At 38.5% G+C, this 19988-nt stretch overlaps 1 protein-coding gene across 1 annotated transcript in view; it reads left to right on the top strand.

Annotated features, from left to right (window-relative positions):
* The window catches only part of Clcn3 (chloride voltage-gated channel 3), a 76864-nt gene extending 57934 nt beyond the window's left edge, over positions 1–18930 (top strand). The window contains 6 exon segments of the mRNA XM_031391246.1: positions 2–352; positions 2021–2207; positions 6722–7120; positions 11166–11382; positions 16001–16076; positions 17685–18930. Coding sequence (XP_031247106.1) covers positions 2–352; positions 2021–2207; positions 6722–7120; positions 11166–11382; positions 16001–16076; positions 17685–17843 — 1389 coding nt within the window. The 3' untranslated portion in view covers positions 17844–18930.
* The last annotated feature ends 1058 nt before the right edge of the window (positions 18931–19988 follow it).

Here is a 19988-nt window from a genome sequence, read left to right as displayed (position 1 = left end):
AGCTTTTTTTATTAGGGCAAATATTGCCTGGTGTCGTCGACGCAAATCCACCAAATTTGGAAAGTATCCCGTCCTCGAAGTCATTATTGTTGCAGCCATTACTGCTGTGATAGCCTTCCCCAACCCATACACAAGGCTCAACACCAGTGAACTGATCAAAGAGCTGTTTACAGATTGTGGGCCATTGGAATCCTCATCTCTCTGCGACTACAGAAATGACATGAATGCCAGTAAAATTGTTGACGATATTCCTGACCGTCCAGCAGGCGTTGGAGTATATTCAGCTATCTGGCAGTTGTGTCTAGCACTCATATTTAAAATAATAATGACAGTATTCACTTTTGGTATCAAGGTAAGTGCTCATGTGAGATGATACTGGAATAATGATATGTCCAAGATACTTATGTGTAATAAGAAATGAAATTTTATCCAAATGATAGCAATTCGGAGACCAAAATCTGAAAAGGACTTATTGGTTTGCTATCAAGAGGTTTCTAGTAACTTCTGGAGAGCATTGGACAGAGTCTGTGTTTCTGCATTTTTTAGGTTTGAGGGGCTGCATCCCTTTCTTTGCTTCTTGCAACTCAAAGCCAGCCATGGCTGGCCAGAGCTTTCTCTTGTCTAATTCTTAGAAATCCCACTTTTGCATGAAAAATCTCTAGGGTTACTTGTAATCAACCCATATAATACAGGATAATCTCTTGTTTTAAAAGTCAACTGGCTAACAATCCAGGAGAAACCATTATACTACCTTCTCTAGACCATTGTAGTATGTTAGCTTAAATTGACACTGTGGTTTCAGAATCAAGTTGCTAGATCTATAATAGGATTCTACCCATCAGGGACTTAGAGCCGCTAGCCCTACGACATTGCTTCTCTTGGATTCACTAAATACATCTTTCTTATGAATGCCAACACAGAGAAGACAATGTCAACTTGCCATGTACTGTTCTTTCAATCATGCCACCTGTAGTTCCTATGGCAGTTGGTACTTGGCAGGGATGGCATACTTTCACAGACTGAGCTCATGTGGCATAACAGCTTTATTTCTGTGGGATTAGAAGGTTGACAGTTTTAAGATTGCTTTTATTTTGCCCTTTTTAATCCATTGAATATCAAACTTAAAAAAAAAAAAACAGAAAAAAAAATCTTAGTTTTACTCTTATTTTTCCTAGCAGAGGAAAAATAAAAGGCCTTGAAGTTTTAAAGAGGTCTTAAAGTTGTCTAGAGGTTGTTTTCCCCAATAAATCCCTGTGTTGACAGTAGAATTACACCAAGGATTCTCAGTGGCTGTGGTTGGCCAACACTGAGGAAGCTGGAGGCAGATGGCAGGCCCTTGTTAAGTCCTGGCCTCTGACTCAAGGAAGGATTGATTATAGCTGAAGATTGTGAAGTATATTTTAATCCTTTGTATTGTATATTCCTTTAACTAGCTCAGAACATGCCAATATGTTCTGTCCTTATTTTTTAAGAATTTCTTCCAATAAAGATTTTTCCTTTTTTAGTTGATTCACTTGTATATTCCATTTAGAATACTGGGAATTATGGAAACATCGCCTGACTTACGCTGTAGCTTTTTATGGGAAGTAACATCTGCTATTTCTACCATTTGTGAAAGTATAATGGAGGGACAATCTTGGGAGCTTACTGCTTCAGATTGAGCAGATTTGGTTTTATGGGAAATATCTGTCTGTCTTCCCCACCCCCCTTCATTTTACTGTGGACTACAGAAAATTCTGTTAGAGACTAAGGATTTTTTAGGATAAAGGAAGATAAATTTTGAGCTATTTCTCTTTGGCTTAGCGAAGCTGCTTTATTACTTTGTTACTGAAATCAAAGAATTACTAACAAATTGTTTACTATAACAGGATTTTTGATAGTTTACTCTGGGTAAGGATTTTAGAGTTTCATTAAGATGCAAATGGAGCCAACTGTTAGAAACAAACCCATAGGCTATAGTTTTCAGTGGCATGATTAGAGAAGTGTTCACTCATTAAAAGTTCTTTCCTTGTTGTCGCAGGTTCCATCGGGCTTGTTTATCCCCAGCATGGCCATTGGAGCAATTGCAGGGAGAATTGTGGGGATCGCTGTGGAGCAGCTTGCCTACTATCACCACGACTGGTTTATCTTCAAGGAGTGGTGTGAGGTTGGGGCTGACTGCATCACTCCTGGGCTCTATGCCATGGTTGGGGCTGCTGCGTGCTTAGGTAATGTGATCCATTCTGTTTGCTTCTTTGTGGCTGTTGGCAATCAACAAAGAAGAGACAGTAGTAAGACTCTTGTTGCTAGGGAGAAGAAAATGCAAGGTAGAAGGAAGGAATCATTTTAAAAGAAATGAAGCACTAATAGTCTTATGTAGTACTAGATTTTGTTTTGTCTGAGAACATTTGTTTACTGTAATAATGTAATAATATTGTTATTATATTTGTTATTAAATGTTAACATATTTGTAGTATCATATAATGCTTTATGACAGAAACCATCTTGGTACAACATAGCCTTAATCCGAATCCTATCCAAGAGACTTGGTTTTTTCATTGTTTTTTGTTGTCGTTGTTGTTGTTTGTTTGTTTGTTTTCGAGACAGGGTTTCTTTGTATAGCCCTGGCTGTCCTGGAACTCACTTTGTAGATCAGGCTGCCCTCAAACTTAGAAATCCGCCTGCCTCTGCCTCCCAAATGCTGGGATTAAAGGCATGTGCCACCACTGCACAGCAGTTTCTTCATTGTTAAAGATCTTAGTCTATGTGTAACAATTGATAGCAGTGTTCCTAAAGTCAGCACTATAATGAAGCTTCAGAATAGCTTGACATTAAACTCTATAATAACTTATCAGCCTTAATAAAGATTTATCCTATCAACCCTTTAGCATCTAAGTTACATTTGTAGAAAACAAATAGTAACTACTCATTTCAGTGACATAAAGGCAAAATAATAGTTCTAAATCTGTAAGAATCTATTGTTTTCTTTGGTTGAAAAATTATTTGGTTTTATTGAAAAATTATTTGGTTTTATATCCAAAATTTCCATCAAATTTTGGTATAATAGTGACTAACAGTTGGTACTTTGACTTTGATTTTGCTTAGTGACTCAGAATCTGCAGAAGGGTAATATCAAATAAAATTAGAAATCATTTTCACCAAAGTAGCAAGCATCCACATTCTCTTTATCATTGAAGCAGGTATAGTGAGAGATGAGAGAAGACCGAAGTATGGGCTGCTTCTGGGAAGATAAGCCCAGCAGTGAGAAAACAGCCATGTGCACTGTCTGGGCTCAGAGTGCAGGACAGGCAATTAGAGGGACTAAGAGCTCAGCTATTCCAGGAAGGGCGCAGTAGGAATTGGATTGCTGTAAAGGTATTTTTAACTGAGAAGTTACACATTTATACATATCACCTTCATACTTCCAAAGCTTTGATCAAGATTTATCATTGAGGCAGCCCTCTCTAAAGACTTCTCAGTCCACAGTTCTTTTATTTGCGTATGCCTTCCTTCCACTTGAATTATTGATGACAATTTCAAAATCCACCAATCTTTGAAATCTGATTCTTCAAGCAATTAACTTTAGGGTTATTTTTCCATCAGATAGATTTGTCTGGGTCTCATTTCATAATATGTTTAAACATGAATGAGTTCAAGTCATACTCATTTTTTAAAGCTATATTTTGAAGAATCACACAGACTTTTGGGGATATGCTAAGATAAAAAAATGTAATGAGGGCTGGGAGGTGGTTCAGTGACCAAGAGCTCTTGGTATGCAAGGGCGAGGACCTGATTCCAGTCCCCAGGGCCTATCCCCAAAGCCAGGCTTGACTGCATTACTGTGACCCCTGCATAGGAGGGTGGGGACAGGTGGGTTCTAGGAGCTCCCTGGCTAAGGCAGTGTGAGATCCTTTTTTAAAGGAATAAGGCAGAGTAGTAGGGGAAAGCAGCAGGCGTCCTCCTCTAGCCCTGCTGTGCACTCACATGCATGCACCATGTGCGCAACGCACACGCACACGCACACACACAGAGTCTTCTATACTCTTGTAGCTCCTTTTCACAGACCTACATAAGTCCTCTGAGTAATTCAGAGCCATAGTTAATCTTTGCGGCTTTTCCAGGGTAATCTTGTTATAGGAAGATTGTAATGCAAAGATAAATTTGTATGAAAATATATTTGGAATTCATGATTTAAAAAATGTATTGTGTAGTACATTTTGAATATTCTGGGAAACACGTTGAATTGGTAAGAACTAGATTATAAAAAGATTAGTATCTGAGGTTGCATCAGGATGAATTTATATTTGAAGTTGTTCCAGTTTGTTGCAGAGTTCCATTTTTAGCTTGATGACTTTGAAAAAGTTCTCATTTATAAAATAGAAATACCAGCTTATCCCTTGATTACTATGAGGATTGTGTGAAATAGCATGCACATAAGGATGTTATCATGATTCCTGATACAATAAGTTCTTAGTTTAATTCAAGAAAAAGCCTTTATAAACTTATTAGGACATGCTTATTACCTAGAGTAAATATGTACGTGATGTGTGGCAGTCCTTCCTTTTTTAGATTAAGAAACCAAAAAGGCTTACTGAACTGACAAGCACTGTGAGCTTAAGTTACATTTATGTATTTACTTTGGGGCTATGTTTCAGCATATGTGTTATATTTTCATATGGAGGTTAGTGGACAATTTATGAAAATTAGTTCTCTACTTCTATGTGGGTCTTAGCGGTTGAGCTCAGAACATCAGGTTTGGCAGCAAATTGCTTTGCTTGCCAATCCATCTCACTGGCCAGAGTAGTTGGGTCTTCTGACCAGAAGACCAACACAATGGAAATGATACTTAAGCCACTGTGTCTGTGCATGTCTGCCAGCAGAAATGGAGAATTGCCAATGTGAGGCCAGCCTGGGCTGCATAGTAAGACCCTGTCTTTAAAAACAAAAAGTAGTACTTAGTTGTACTAGATGTCTTATGAAGTCGGTTGAAAGTAATGGGGTCTAAGAGTCAAGGAGGTAAGATAAGTGGTATTAAAATGAGAGCACAGGGACTGAGAGATGGCTTATCAGTCAGGAGTACTGGCTGCTCTTCTGAAGGACCTAGGTTTGATTCACAGCACCTCACATTGTGGTCCATAACTGTTGGTAACTCCAATGTCCAGGTATTAGAAATCCTCTTCTGCTCTTCAGGTGCACAGATATAATATTCAGGCAGTTAGACATAATAAGATGTATTTCTTACCAGTGAGTGCATACCATGTATGTTGTTTTGTGATTGGGTTACCTCACTCAGGATGATATCCTCCAGATCCATCCATTTGCTTAAGAATTTCATAAATTCATTGTTTTTAATAGCTGAGTAGTACTCCATTGTGTAGATGTACCACATTTTCTGTATCCATTCCTCTGTTGAGGGACAACCAAAGAGTACACATGGTGGGACTAATGGCCCCAGCTGCATATGTAGCAGAGGATGACCTAATCGGTCATCAATGGGAGGAGAGGCCCTTGGTCCTGTGAAGGCTCTGTGCCCCAGTATAGGGGAATGCCAGGGCCAGGAAGTGGGAGAGGGTGGGTTGGTGAGCAGGGGAAGCGGGGAGGGAATAGAGGGTATTTTGGAGGGGAAACCAGGAAAGGGGAGAACATTTGAAATGTAAATAAAGAAAATATCTAATACAAAATTATCTCAAAAATAGATTTTAAAAGGAGCCTACTTTTTTTAAATGAAAGAATAATTTGGGTCCTGGACTAGTTTAAAAACAATGAGAATCCTGAGAAAAGGACTCAGGTATCTTAGAGAAGAATTCAAATCTGTGAGGTGAACCGTTGAGATATTGGAATAAAACTTTAAGTTTTCAAAAAGAATCACCTAGATTGTGAGGAAGAGTATGTGCAAGAATTTAGAATCAGAGAATGGCCCTTCCTTGGTAAAGAAGAAAAATGTGGATTTCATATGTGTGTTGTTTTCTTTGGTAGCTACTTAAAGTCTGTCTATAGTTGACAAAACAAGTAGTCAGGTGTGGTGTGCAGAACAGGAGTATAGGAGAGGCAGCAGGGAGGAGAAGGCAGACTAGAGTTGTACAGGTAGGGAAATGACAACCGAGAGTGATCATCTGAGTAAGTCAGGAGAGTTCCCAACCCTTCCTCCTCCACCTGGCCTTCTTGGGATGGTGGTCTCAAACCCAGATCCTTGTACAAGCTACATAAACACCCCACCCAGAACAGATGAATTTTATACTTAATGTTATGACTTACTTACATTGTTAATAAATCACAAGGCTTCAAAATATTTCACACATTTTGAAAAGACTTAAGTAATTTTATTTAGTATTCTACACATACACATAATTTGTAAACTGGTAACAAGCAAGAAAGCTGTGATGTGCTTATTTGTATTTAAGAAATTATAGTAAACTTTTATAATAGTGAAATTTGTCTTTGCTTCAGCAGTAAATCAAAATGGCAAAGTCACTTTTCTTGTTCAGCTATTGTTTTTGTTTTTAATGTTACAAAACGTTTACAAATGTTATAATCATCTTCCATGATATAGCCAGATTGGTTTTTCTCTAGATCATATTAGACATAATGGTTATTATCTGGAGAGTAGTCATTTTTGATGATAATGCTTTTCACTGATCAAGATCTGTCTAGATTTCCTGTTTACCTGCCTAATACGAGACTCTGGTAACTTGTACTGGTGAGAATTCTGCCTTTCCTGACCACTGGTGTTTATTTCTTTCAGGTGGTGTGACAAGAATGACTGTCTCTCTGGTGGTTATTGTTTTTGAACTTACTGGAGGCTTGGAGTACATTGTTCCTCTTATGGCTGCAGTAATGACCAGTAAATGGGTTGGTGATGCCTTTGGTAGGGAAGGTATCTATGAAGCACACATCCGCCTAAATGGGTACCCTTTCTTGGATGCCAAAGAAGAGTTCACTCATACAACCCTGGCTGCTGATGTCATGAGACCTCGAAGAAGTGACCCTCCCTTAGCTGTTTTAACACAGGACAATATGACAGTGGATGACATAGAAAACATGATTAATGAAACCAGCTATAATGGCTTTCCTGTTATAATGTCAAAAGAATCTCAGAGATTAGTGGGGTTTGCCCTCAGAAGAGACCTGACTATTGCAATAGGTATGGCTTTTAAAAACACCATCATGAATGTATATGTCTTGTGTGTAATACAGTTTAGGAGGAGAAAAAGCAATGACATTTAATTGGTTGGGTTTTCAGGGGCAAGTAATGTCAAAGTCTTGTGTTCTCTAGGAAAGGAATGTATGCTTCAGTGATTATTTTTCTGCCCTGTGATGGGAAGGCCAGTAAGAATTTTAATCTTTGTCAGCAACTCTAAATTTCCTTCCTTGTGATGTCAGAGGTGAGAAAGAGACTCACTAAGCTATTGATCTGCTATTCCCTAGATCTGCTATTCCCTAGATCTGCTATTCCCTAGATCTTTGGGCAGTACCTTGGGCTAGAAATGTCAAACAATCCCCAGGCGTCACCATCCTTCTCATTCTCTAGAGTTACTAGTTGCCAGCCCAAGAAAAGGGAAAGGGATGAGTAGCTTTGGAATTCCTTTTTTATTTTTAATTAGATATTTTCTTTATTTACATGTCATATGATTTCTCCTTTCCCATTTTCCCTCTGAAAAAAAATTAAATTAAATTAAATTAAATTAAAGAAGCTTGTTCTCTCCCACTCCCCCTGCTCAACAACCCACCCTCTCCCACTTCCTGGCCCTGGCATTCCCCTACACTGGGGCATAGAACCTTCACAGGGCCAAGGACCTCTCCTCCCATTGATGACAGACTAGGCCATCTTCTGCTATACACATGCTCCTGGAGCTATTAGTCCCACCACGTGTACTCTTGGTTGGTGGTTTAGTTCCTGGGTGCTCTGAGGGTACTAGTTAGTTCATACTGTTGTTCCTCCTAAGGGGCTGCACACCCTTCAGCTCCTTGGGTCCTTTCTTTAGCTCCTTCATTGGGGACCCTGTACTCAGTCCAATGGATGGCTGTGAGCCTCTACTTCTGTATTAGTCAGGTACTGTCAGAACCTCTCAGGAGACAGCTATATCAGGTTCCTGTCAGCCAGCACTTGCTGGCATCCACAGTAGTGTCTGGATTTGATGACTGAATATGGGAAGGATTCCCAGGTGGAGCAGTCTCTGGATTGTCCTTCCTTTGGTCTCTGCTCCATAGTTAGCCTGTAGAGTAAACTCCTTCCATGGGTATTTTCTTCCCCCTTTTAAGAAGGAACGAAGTATCCACACTTTGATCATCCTTCTTCTTGAGTTTCTTGTGGTTTGTGCATTGTATTTTGGCTTCTGGGCTAAGGGGAAGGAGTGGCAAGGGTTTGAAGCCATGACGTGTTTGGTAATTCATATTCCTACCTGCTATAGATTGATACTGACTTCAACTTTTGTTATCTGACAGAGAGAGTGACTGTTGCACAGGAAATGATTTTGGTTTAAGGGAATATACATGAAATATCAAGATGTGGCATCAGAAATCTTATGTCACAGGATGACTTTTGAAAATATCTTAAATATTTGCCAGTATATCTTCTGTAAACTTTCAATATTTTTTACTGAAAAATCAGATCTGCGCAGCATACACACACACACACACACACACACACACACAATTATACATTACTGAAGGGCAGATTTGTCCATGCTCAACAAAAAAGGTACTTGATATACCACAGAACTTTTTGAGCCCAGGCTGGCTTCCTCAAAGATCTCTATATAGCTGAGGATGACTTAATTCTTGACCATCCTCCCCTCCACCTCTACTTCTTCAAATGACCCATGGAAGGCAAAGAGTCTGAATGGATGTTCACGTCTGCTGCCTTCAGTCACAAATAGCATTCTAAAAAGTACACCTTTTTTTCTTAGATAGGATTAGGCATCTTTGGGTAGGGATGTAGCTCAATTGGTCAATGTGTCTAGCACCAACCTCTGGGTTTGCTCCTCACACTGCAGTAAGTAAAAACAAAACTGTTCCATTGTAAATGTGTTGGTTAAATGTATTATAAATGCTGCCTCAGAGGTGCAGAATGTTTCGTTCTCACATTAAGGAGTGGAATCACAGGATTGCTCTTGGATTTACTTGAGAAAGAGCAAGGTCAACGTTGAATTCTCTACTTGTCCCTGTGTCTTCAGTTCGTCTGGAGCTTATGGTTTTTGGCCTGTCTCATGTGCACATATATGTATGTGCATGCCTGTCTGACTGTCCCTACCAAAAAGCTTTGCTCTGATTTCTTGAACAGCACAGAAAACATGGCATGGGAAAAGGGGTAAGGGGTACTTTATAGAAATCTTTAAGAGTTTTACAGGGATTAACCTACTTATTTCAGCTGACCTAGAAGCACTCAGAAAAGCAAGCATAGCTGCAGATGTAATGTGACCAAATAATATCTGTTCCCAGCATTCATGAAAATATCGCCTGTATAAAGCCGTTTTGAATTGTTTGCTCTTTTCAGTAAATTAATGCCATAGTCCACGTGTACAGACATACATTACTCTGGGTCAGAAGCAGGGAAGAATAGTGCATAATTTAAAATTAAAGCTAAGCTTTAGCTTAGGTTGTAAAAACTGACTACATAAGGAGTTCAAGGCCACTAAAGTTGTTACATTGTTCCCTTAAAAGGCAAGTTAAACAGACTGAGAGTACACAAGAAATCAGCTTAATTACAGTTTTTTACATGACCTCAAGAAGTACTATTAGCTTGGAGGTTCTAGGCTCTTTGAATACAAGAGACATTTTCATAAAATGTACCGCCACACCTAAATGTTTGAGTACTTAGGGTTGTTTTCATTGGTGATATATTTGTTATTATTTATATATTTAACATTTTAACTATTTGACACCACATTGTTACTATTGTTTCTATTAATAGGTTATTGTAACTACAGTTATTTTTAGCACTTTTGCTTTTTATACTTGAGTATTAAGTGATGTACACACCACACCCCTATTACAGTATTCAAGTGTGCTAAATCTGATTGTCTCCTCCTGATAACTTACTGCGTGTAAAAACTCTGCACTTTCACTCTTCATACTCTTGCTATTGTTGGAAGCCACGCTTCCCATCATCTTATTCTGTCTCCATTATGCATATCCACTGTTGCTGTTTGCACTGCACATTCAGTTGTCATGCACATACCGTTAGGTGCATTCCTACCGAGTCTAAACGCAACCTAGGAAGCATTTTTAAAGAACCATTTATGTTGGTCACACCATACTTTTCAGGTGGCTGGTTCACAAGCCCTTGGGACCTCACTTAGTACCTGCTACTCAGATGTGTTTACCCATAGCTGAATACAGCTTTAGTGGCCAGAGCGAGGAAAAGCATGGCGACATTCATTTCCAAGCAGTACTACTCCCTTCTTGCCAGTCAGACTGTACCTTATTATTTTGGCTTAAATATTTTGTAGCAAAATTTATGCTCGAAATATTTTCACTATAACTAATAGTATATTTACACTACACATAATTTTCAATAATGTTTATCAAAAAAGCTAAGCACAGAGGTGGATGCCTTTCATTTATATGTTCTGTCCATGTTCTGGGTTTCCATTTCCTTGTGTGTAGTCTCTTCTTTCTGTCCATTCACCTTCTGTCTTACACTCTCAAAGGTGGGAGAAGAAACAGGCAGCTGGACAGAGCACATTGGAGGGGAGGAGAAATTGATAGAGCCTTTATGAATAGAACAGCCCATTAGTTGGTCCTTACTCACTGGGAGTACAATTGCAGTGCTCCTGATTCATCAAAAGTGTGGAAGGAAGACCAGCTGATACACAGTAGTGGGGTGACAGCAGAGATAGAGCATGGGTGACTGGCTTTAGTCTCTTCTCCAGTGCAGAATAAGTCACAGTCAACATAGGCAGACTCTGTAGTAAACTGCTCTTGTGATGATGTCTACAGGTTTTAAATCCAATTTCAAACATGATTCCTTGTTTCTGAAGGTAGAAAATAATAGTTCAGTGCCACTGAAGAAAATCGTACTACAATATAACTATAGAAAATTATTGTCAAGTTTTGTGTCAGGCAAAGAGGAAAAGGACCAGAAGTCATAGAACACACTATTTTTAATGTCAGAATAAGCAAAGTTGCCTATAAGAAAAGAAAATCCACCAATTGAAAATGGTTTCTTGTCTCTGTCTCTTTTTCAGAAAGTGCCAGAAAAAAACAAGAAGGTATTGTTGGCAGTTCTCGAGTGTGTTTTGCACAGCATACTCCATCTCTTCCAGCAGAAAGTCCTCGGCCATTAAAACTGAGAAGCATCCTTGACATGAGTCCTTTTACAGTGACAGACCACACCCCAATGGAGATTGTGGTAGACATCTTCCGAAAGCTTGGTCTGAGGCAGTGCCTTGTAACGCACAACGGGTAAGTTTGACACCACAGAAATCAGCTGGCCCACGATAATTAATGCTCCTTACTAATGGAATCTTTTCAGGGTAGAACAAGTAAGCTCCCAAGTGGGAGTGTCTGGCGTACAGTTATAAATGTAGGGTCAGTCAAGCTTCACACTTGCCTGAGTGTAAGAAGGATGTGAGCTCTGTGCTCGTTGTCAAGGATACTACAGAGTATCAGAGTCAGAGAAGAAATAGATAGGAAACAGCTGCACTCCACGTAAAGAGCTTTTGGAACTTGAGGTGTTTCTTTCCTTGGGAGTAGGCAGCACTGACAAAACCATTTTCTTTTTGTATTTCCTTTTTATGAATAGGGTTTTTTCTAGATATTTTGGTATGTGCTATTTGAGCCAGTATTTATCATTAATGAAATAATATGTGAAAATTTGCAGTTTAACTAAAAATCTTTAACTGTGGCTTTTCTTCTTATCTATTCATCTATTTATTTTTGTCTACCTTCTCTAAAACAAATCAGACCCATAAACTGAAATGTTAACTACCTTAAAGCATTCATATATTGAGGGCCTTTTATTATTTCCACTATTTTATTTTTCTTTGCTGAATTTTAAATTTTTTCTTTGTTGATTTTATTGCTGAGACAGGGCCTCCCTGTAGTTGGAGCTGGCCTTGAGTTTGTGACCCTTGTGAACTTCAGGAACACTGAGATCATAGGCATTTGCTTTCTTGCCAGTGACTTGTTAGAATTCATAGAACATTATTTCATGTGAAGTCTTGCAACAGAAATGCTAGGGGAGGGGAACAGATGTTTTTCTGGGTTTGTTATAAACTGATGGCTCACCCTGAATAAAATGAAGCTGATTAAATACTGTTGCAAACACATTAGAGAATCACAACTAATTTTATGTTTTCAAAGTTTTGTATAAAAACTTGTGGGTAGCAGAACATATGAGCCATCTCTAGGTAAAGGTGGCATTAAAAAACAAAAACAAAGGAAGACAACATACTGAACACTTTCACACCTTTTCACATAATCCTGAAGCTCAGCACACTGGGTAGGTCAGCTTCTATTTTACAGGTGCAGTGGTTTTGTCAAATTAACTCCAGCTCACAAGAACCCAGAATCCTGCTCCTATAAACCCAGTTTACTGACAGAATAGTCTTTCTTCATGATTTCTGGACCTCTTAACACATTTCCTGGGCCTCTACATATTGGGTTAGGAACAGCAGCATCGTAGGTATTTATTCTTCTACTTAAAACAACGCTAAGCAGAAAGTGGGAACATTAGAGCCATGTTGGGTGTTTCCCTTCTGGAGTGTGATAGAAATAAATCAAAGATGTTTTATAAAATACTATTGTCTACTGTTTTGTTTTGTTTGCTCTTATCTAATTTTTAAAAATGCTACCAAATTTGTTTAAAAGTTAATAAATATTAATTATTCAGTGTGTTCCATAAAGCTTTGCCTTCGGCCCTTTGAGTCATTATATGGCTTGCTTGGAACTGAATGTGAGTTTTTTTAAGCCATTGTTGGGTTTGAGTTCTCTGTTGCCTGGCTTAGGTTCTCTTCTGCACTCATAAACACCAGGTCTGTTGGGTTCTGTTCTTGTGGTTAAATTAGCCTGCTGTGTAGATTAATTTTTGTATGTCACTTTACTGGTTAATTGACAGGATTTGGGCAGTATAGACCCTAAAAAGGTTTAAATTATTTTTTAGGGGGACAAGAATTAGTTACATACAGTTTTATCAGCTGCTGCTTCACAAGTAAACAAAGTAAAGGAACTTTCCTCCAGGGTCATGTTTTACAACCTTGATCATATTTTCCTTAGTTCACAGAAAATGAATGGATTTGGAGAGAAAAAGATCATTTTGGGGGCTGGTGAGATGGCTCATCCGGTAAGAGCACTGACTGCTCTTCCAAAGGTCCTGAGTTCAAATCCCAGCAACCACATGGTGACTCACAACCACCCATAATGAGATCTGACTCCCTCTTCTGGGGTGTCTGAAGACAGCTACAGTGTACTTATGTATAATAATAAATAAATCTTTAAAAAAAAAAGATCATTTGAGGAGGAAACTCTTGACTTTATTGTCTGGAAGCTACCTAAGCAGGAAGCTGTTTTATTTTCAAAGTAGCTAAAACTGAAAAAGACAGCATGCTTTAAAGCCAAGACCATGAAGTTCTAGGTAGCTCTTTGTTTTCCAACTTCATGTAGTACCTTAGCAGTGGAAAAGACCTATTTAGGGGAATTAAAATGCAGCAGTAAGTAAGGCAGGTATAGACAGGTTGTTGGGTCAGTGCCATCCCGGATTCTGTTAGCATTAGTTTATATGCTAACAGAATGTCTCAGTTTGTTTAAGGAACACTAGTTCCTGTAGTTTAAAGGACAAACAGGCTAGTAATAGAAGTTGCTAGAAACTTAGGTGACTAATAAGTTTGAGAAGTATTAAGGTATAGCTGAGGTTTGCTTTGGAACTTTGAAGACGTTGATGGCTTTTGATTCCCCAACTATCAGTAATGAAATCATAGCTTACCTAGTTTGCCTGAAAATGCTGACATTTTTTGGTGGGGTGAGACAGGATGCACTGTTGTGGTTGCTATTTCTTAGAACATACTTTGAGAAATGGCAGTTTCTAAAGCCTTCCTAACTTCCACATCATTCATTACTTGTTAGCCCAAAAGGAAACTTGAGATAACTGACAAATCAGAAACATTTATGTTGTTTTTTTTTTTTTTTCATTTCATCCTTTAAAACTGAAAGAGCAACCCTGAAACTAACTTGATATTGTCAAGTCAACCTTGACTGTTAAAGAGGAACTTTGTGACCATTTTACCTCGCCTAAAAATTCTGCATGAAAAAGTTCATAAATGTTCTGGTGTATCCAAGTGTATCCACATGTACACTCTAAGTGTGCTGCCTTGTCTGTGCAAATGTGTCATGTTCCTCATCCTGTCACACACTGACTGAGCTTACTGATACCAATGGGAAACTGAAATTAATCATTCTACTTAATTGGATGAAAAAGCATACACAAGACTGCTCTTACTGTATGTAAGTGCTAAGAATTCCACATTTCCTAACCATAAAATCTATTGACTTTATAGCTTTAAAAAAATAACCTTGTTCTTTATTGTCATATATTAATTGTACAAAATCATGGATTTCATTACATTTCATACATGTGTACAATATTTACCACCACCCCAAAGCTAAATACAAACAACAACAACAACAACAAAACCCTCAAAAACCCCAAATATTTTGCCCAAAGACATTTTTGTAGTAGACAAATGCTCATTTTATATAGTAGTTTTTGAGCTTTCTGGAGAGGTTGTTCACATGCTCTGAAAACTTCACAACATTGTTTTAAATAAAATAATGTGAATATGCTTCCTGCCCCTGTAGCCCAGCCATTATTGTTTCATGACGGAAATGTTTCTAAATATTTTCAGACTGCTTTCAAGTACCATAGTGAGTCTTTGTACAAAATTTTGGTGGGGTATGGTGGCACATGACTTTTAATCCCAGTACTCAGGAAGCAGAGGCCACTCTGGGTTCAAGGGCAGCCTGATCTGGTCTACAGAGAGAGTCCCAGGGCTACACAGGGAAACCCTATGTCACAAAAAGAAAAGGAAAGAAAAGGAATGAAAAAGGAAAAGGGGAAAAGAGAAAAGGGAAAGAAAGAAGGAAGGAAAAGAAAGAAATCAGATCTTTCCAAGGCAGCTTAACAGGAAAGGTGACTTAAGCAGACAGATGGTTAAGGAAATGCTGATTATTCTGAAGGCATTTTAGAAGGGCTTCTGGAATTTATATCACCACATACTGTAGGCAAATTCATTTATTTTTGTAAAATAACCATCAAGATATTTAATAATTAAAAGTAATCTAGTTATAGGTATCTTCATGAGAATTTATGAGAATCATTTTGTAAGATGTGATGGTAATGACATAAACTGAGAAAAATTACTTAGAAAAATATGCATTAAAACTCATTTTGATGTCTACTCATGAATTTTTATAACCATATTATAAGAAATGGGATTCAGTTCCTGAAAATGAGGTCGGTAGTCTTTACATGTATACTTCCTTAATTGGATTTACAAACAAATAGTAAAAGTCTGGGAGATTTCTTAAGTCTTCTCATGGGCATTCAGACTAAGCCCCTCCTCCCCAGCGCGCGCTCACACACACACACACACACACACACACGGCTGAGGTAGATCCAGGTCACTCGTAGGTTGTTACCTCAGAAACTGAGAACTGATCAGCCAGGGAAGGAACATTGAGAAGCAGTCCCAAGTGGAGAGGTCTGGAGCTGTATGTCATTAAGTTTCTTTTTTACTTTTACTCATCTCCATAGTTAAACTTCCCACAGTCAGACTTTCATTATTTTGATTTTTAATTTAACAATAAAACTCCACCATTAAAAGTAGTATTGTGTCACCTTTTAAGTTATTAGAATGTCTGGAAATGGAACCTAGACTATATCCTAAATCATCTTGCTTTTGTCTCACGTTCATGAGAAGCATTCTTACGGTTTATGTATTATTTCCTTCTCTCATTCTTTATCATTATGATTGGAACCTCTTTCAGTTGAATTTCTCACAGTTATTAGCATAATAATCTGTTGCAGGATTGTCTTGGGGATCATCACAAAGAAGAACATTTTAGAGCATCTCGAGCAACTAAAGCAGCACCTGGAGCCCTTGGTGATTAGCTGTGCCAGCTCTCCTCACTAGACACCCTAGAAGTCAGGAGGCATGAAACTTGTGAACTGTTCAGTCCCCCTGCCACACACCCCCTGAACAAAACAGTCCCACCATGTTGCCAGTTACACTTGGGTCTGCCCAGATGTCTTTAGATAAACTGTCTAAAATTCCATTCTTAGAAAGTAAGCAGCAACTAACATCTCTCATCAGAATTAGTTAAAATTAAGTCCTGCCGACAGTCGGGTAATGTGGAGACATTATTGGACTTGTTTAAACATGAAAAGTCTGTCTACCCTAGTGGATTCACCAGTCTCAGAAGACTCCTGACTGGTTAAAAAAAGCCAGCCTTGTCTGCCCCAGGCCTTCACCCCCACCCTTGTTTCTTGCTTTCTAACCTGTGGTCATGTGAATCTAAGCTCCTTTGTGACTTGAACCAAGCTTAGGGACTAGAAGTGCTGACCGTGTGCGTTGTTAACTGGCACTCTAACTGGAGCACAGTGCGGAGATCTGCGCTCAAAGCATTTGTTCTTTCTCTGCTACCCTTGTAGACTCTCAGTCAAAATGTGTGTCCTCCATTTTGTTATGGATTGCCCATAGCTCCCGTATGTGCCCCTTTGTATCATATTTCTAGACTGTCATATGTAGCTTTTGTCTTAACAGGCTTTATGTCTTAGTGGTCTCATTGATTACAGAGAAAGTTTTGATTTGTGCATAACAAATTGTGTGACTTTAACAATTAACACCTCAAATTATTTTGACCTGTAATTTTCATAACTATATGAAACCTGTCCCCATTTGTTTAAGTACACAACTAAGTATGTTTTCCTGTTGTATGCTAATATTTCACAAGTGTTTCATGCATCCTTTTTAAAACTACTAACCAAATATAGTAGCTTCTCATTCATTGTGCTTTCTGCTTCACCTGTTACAATCTTTCGCCTCTTGATTTCTCACCTACTTTTTAATGTAAACATTAACATCCAAACCTTTCAATAAAAGCACTGTATCTTCTTTTGGGGGGAAGCACAAAATTGAAAAGCAAAAACCTTAAGTATGCTTTCATAAGCCTGGGTTGTCCGGTAGGTTTCTCCTCACATTGTCCAGTCTGGGAGTGAAGCTCTGTGTTGACCATTGTTTGTGTAGCTCATCTCAATTGTATGTGCTTTCAGGAATATTCTGCATACAACTGGGCAAATTACTTCTTAAAAAATTTGGTTATACAAAATATTGAGGTTTTAAATTGTTTTCTAATATAATGGGAATAGGTTCCTTTTTCAAACTGGGTCAGTATTATTTTCTGTTCAAACATCTTCCCAGTTTTTGCTACTTTTTTGTTGGCATACTTCAATCAAAATAGCTCTGCTTCAATGAGGCGTGCTGCCCTCAGTCCCAGTGGGAAGGACCTCACTCTGAGTGGCCACAGTACTTCTTGTCAGAGGATGGTTGCTGGGTAACTTCACTGTCTTTGCAGTAAAACACTTAAAATATGCATAATCGGGCCGCTTGCTTTGCTTTCTATTCTTGTCAACAAAAAGGATTTATCCATAGATTTAGCTCCTCTTGTCTTTTCCCTTTATTTTAAAAGCGCTCTCTGTTTATCCTTTTCAGGCGCCTCCTTGGCATTATAACAAAAAAAGATATCCTCCGTCATATGGCCCAGACGGCAAACCAAGACCCCGCTTCAATAATGTTCAACTGAGTCCTGTAGATGTGGACAGAGAGGAGACAGAAGAGGAAGTTCGTTTGTTGAATAGCACAATTCTTTAATCTGCGGGACTCGTCCACTTTTTTCTTCTTTCAAAAACAAAAAAAAGGAAAGGAAATACAAGACGAGCTTTTGCAACCTGGTTTGCAAATAATGCTAGGAGAACGGAGGGATTGTTTGGGGAGGGAAAAGGAAAGGAGTGAGGTATTTCCCTAACTGGAACAGTAATTCATCTCATGTTGTCTGCACTGTCTGCATTCACTGAGGCTATGCAGTGAGAGTGCAGGCTGGAGCCTCCATGGAGCCTTCACTGAATCCTCAAGCATCTGGCTGTGACGTCAGCACCACAGAGACAGACGCATTATCAGTCCCTATTTCTGGAGGGATTACTTTGAATTGAGCCATCTATTAAGACTGCAAGGTCTTGCCCTTTTATATCAGAACTGTTGTGTTTAACTCATGAATTGTATAGTTAAGCATCACCTTTCTACATTCCAAAAGAGCTTCTCTCCTCCCTGCCCCTACCCCTCCTGAGCTGTAACAAAACCTCTTTGGTGTGTCCTTTTGAAGCAGTCCTTTCTCATATTGAGATGTACTGTGATTTTACTGACGTGTCATCACAAGAAGGGAATGTTTCTTGTGCCATTAACCATGTAGTCTGTACCATCACTAGAGGCTTGGAAATGTGTGCACACACCACTGCTGGCCGAGCAGGTAAAATCTGGAGGTGTGAATGGAAATCCTCCAGCTTGTGTGCTGTGTGGTTCAGAATGAAAAACAAACTTGACTCTAATCAGTTTTATTTTTTCCTCTCAGACTTTTTGGATAATGTGACCTAGTCATATGCAAATTTTCTCTTTCTGAAATTACTGCTATGACAGAAAAGTGCTGTTCAGCATAATTAAACCAAGCCCTGCTGCAGCAACGTGAAGAGAAGGGAGGACCCTGTTTAGCTGTACCTGGTATTAATTGCATGTTAAACACTGGAACTTTTTCTTCAAATTAGATCATTCTTTTATTTCAGGATGTTTCACTGCTGACACTGGAGATGAACTGTAATTCATAACTTGCACTAAATGTATATTTCTTTTCTTAAAAATTTACCATTTTATTTATATTTTTATGGATTAAAATTTATAAAATGCAGATCAGTTAATATTGCACTTAAATAATTTTACCTTTTTAATGTGACTTTTTTTTAATAGACTAATTTTGACTTACAAATATGGAGGTATGAGCAAAGATTTCCATGGGCTTAAGGGTTTAAGAAGAGGTGGTCACGCCTGTGATCCAGAGTACACATGATACCTTCTGATTTCTCACTGCCATCTCCTGGGTTATGCCCTTTGACCTGTCCATCCCGACCACAGATTAGAAAGTTGAAAATAACATAAATTACTAGTAGTAGATTAAAGCCAAACCTTTTTTTTTTTTTTTTTTTTAATTTTTCTTTCTTTTTTTTTTTTTAAGAAAAATCAAAATGAAAACAAGAGAATCACAATGTGGTTATTACCTTTGAATCACTGGGTTGGTCACAGCCATACCTGCAGTGTTCCGTGATAATTTGAATAGATATGATACATATTTTTGCAGATGAGTCATAATGTACCTCAGAGTATTTGGAGTTGTTATTGGCAATGTTTTAATCATGGTCTTAATTTCCACCTGGCAAAGGGTGTTTATTCGCTAGACTGCCCAGATAGTCTTCAAGTATGCATTTTTGAAAGGCAAATGCATTTGTGCACACAGAAACAACTGGCAATGAGCCATTTTTAATAAATATGAAATTACATTAGATCTGTATGATTTTGAAGACTTAGAAGATCAGGAAGCCATATTAGAGTGATCCAAAGCCCCCAAATTGTAGGGTTTCTCAGCCGTGCTGTCTGCCAATGATATTTTGTCTTTTTTACTCCTGTTGGCAGATCTCAGTAGTCTTCATTGTTCTTTGGCTAGAGTGAACTCATTTTTAATGATAGTTCTGTGTCTCTTAAAGTATACTTCAGTATGGAAGATACTGCTGGGGAACTAACTCTTCAGCACGGCTGGTTGGTGGCTCAGCCCCTTCTGGGTTCCAAGTCTTCAAAGGAGAAGCCAGTTTCTTTGTAGCTTAACACTATGAGACTGAACATGATTTTATTTTCCACATTTCCTTTTATTTCATATTCTGCTTTCATGACCCATCTTCAGAGACTGACATTTCAGGA

Source organism: Mastomys coucha, unplaced genomic scaffold (genome assembly GCF_008632895.1).
Source record: "Mastomys coucha isolate ucsf_1 unplaced genomic scaffold, UCSF_Mcou_1 pScaffold22, whole genome shotgun sequence".
Taxonomy (NCBI): Eukaryota; Metazoa; Chordata; class Mammalia; order Rodentia; family Muridae; genus Mastomys; species Mastomys coucha.
Note: the sequence above shows the minus strand (reverse complement) of the source record. Positions and strands in the feature narration are given on the sequence as shown.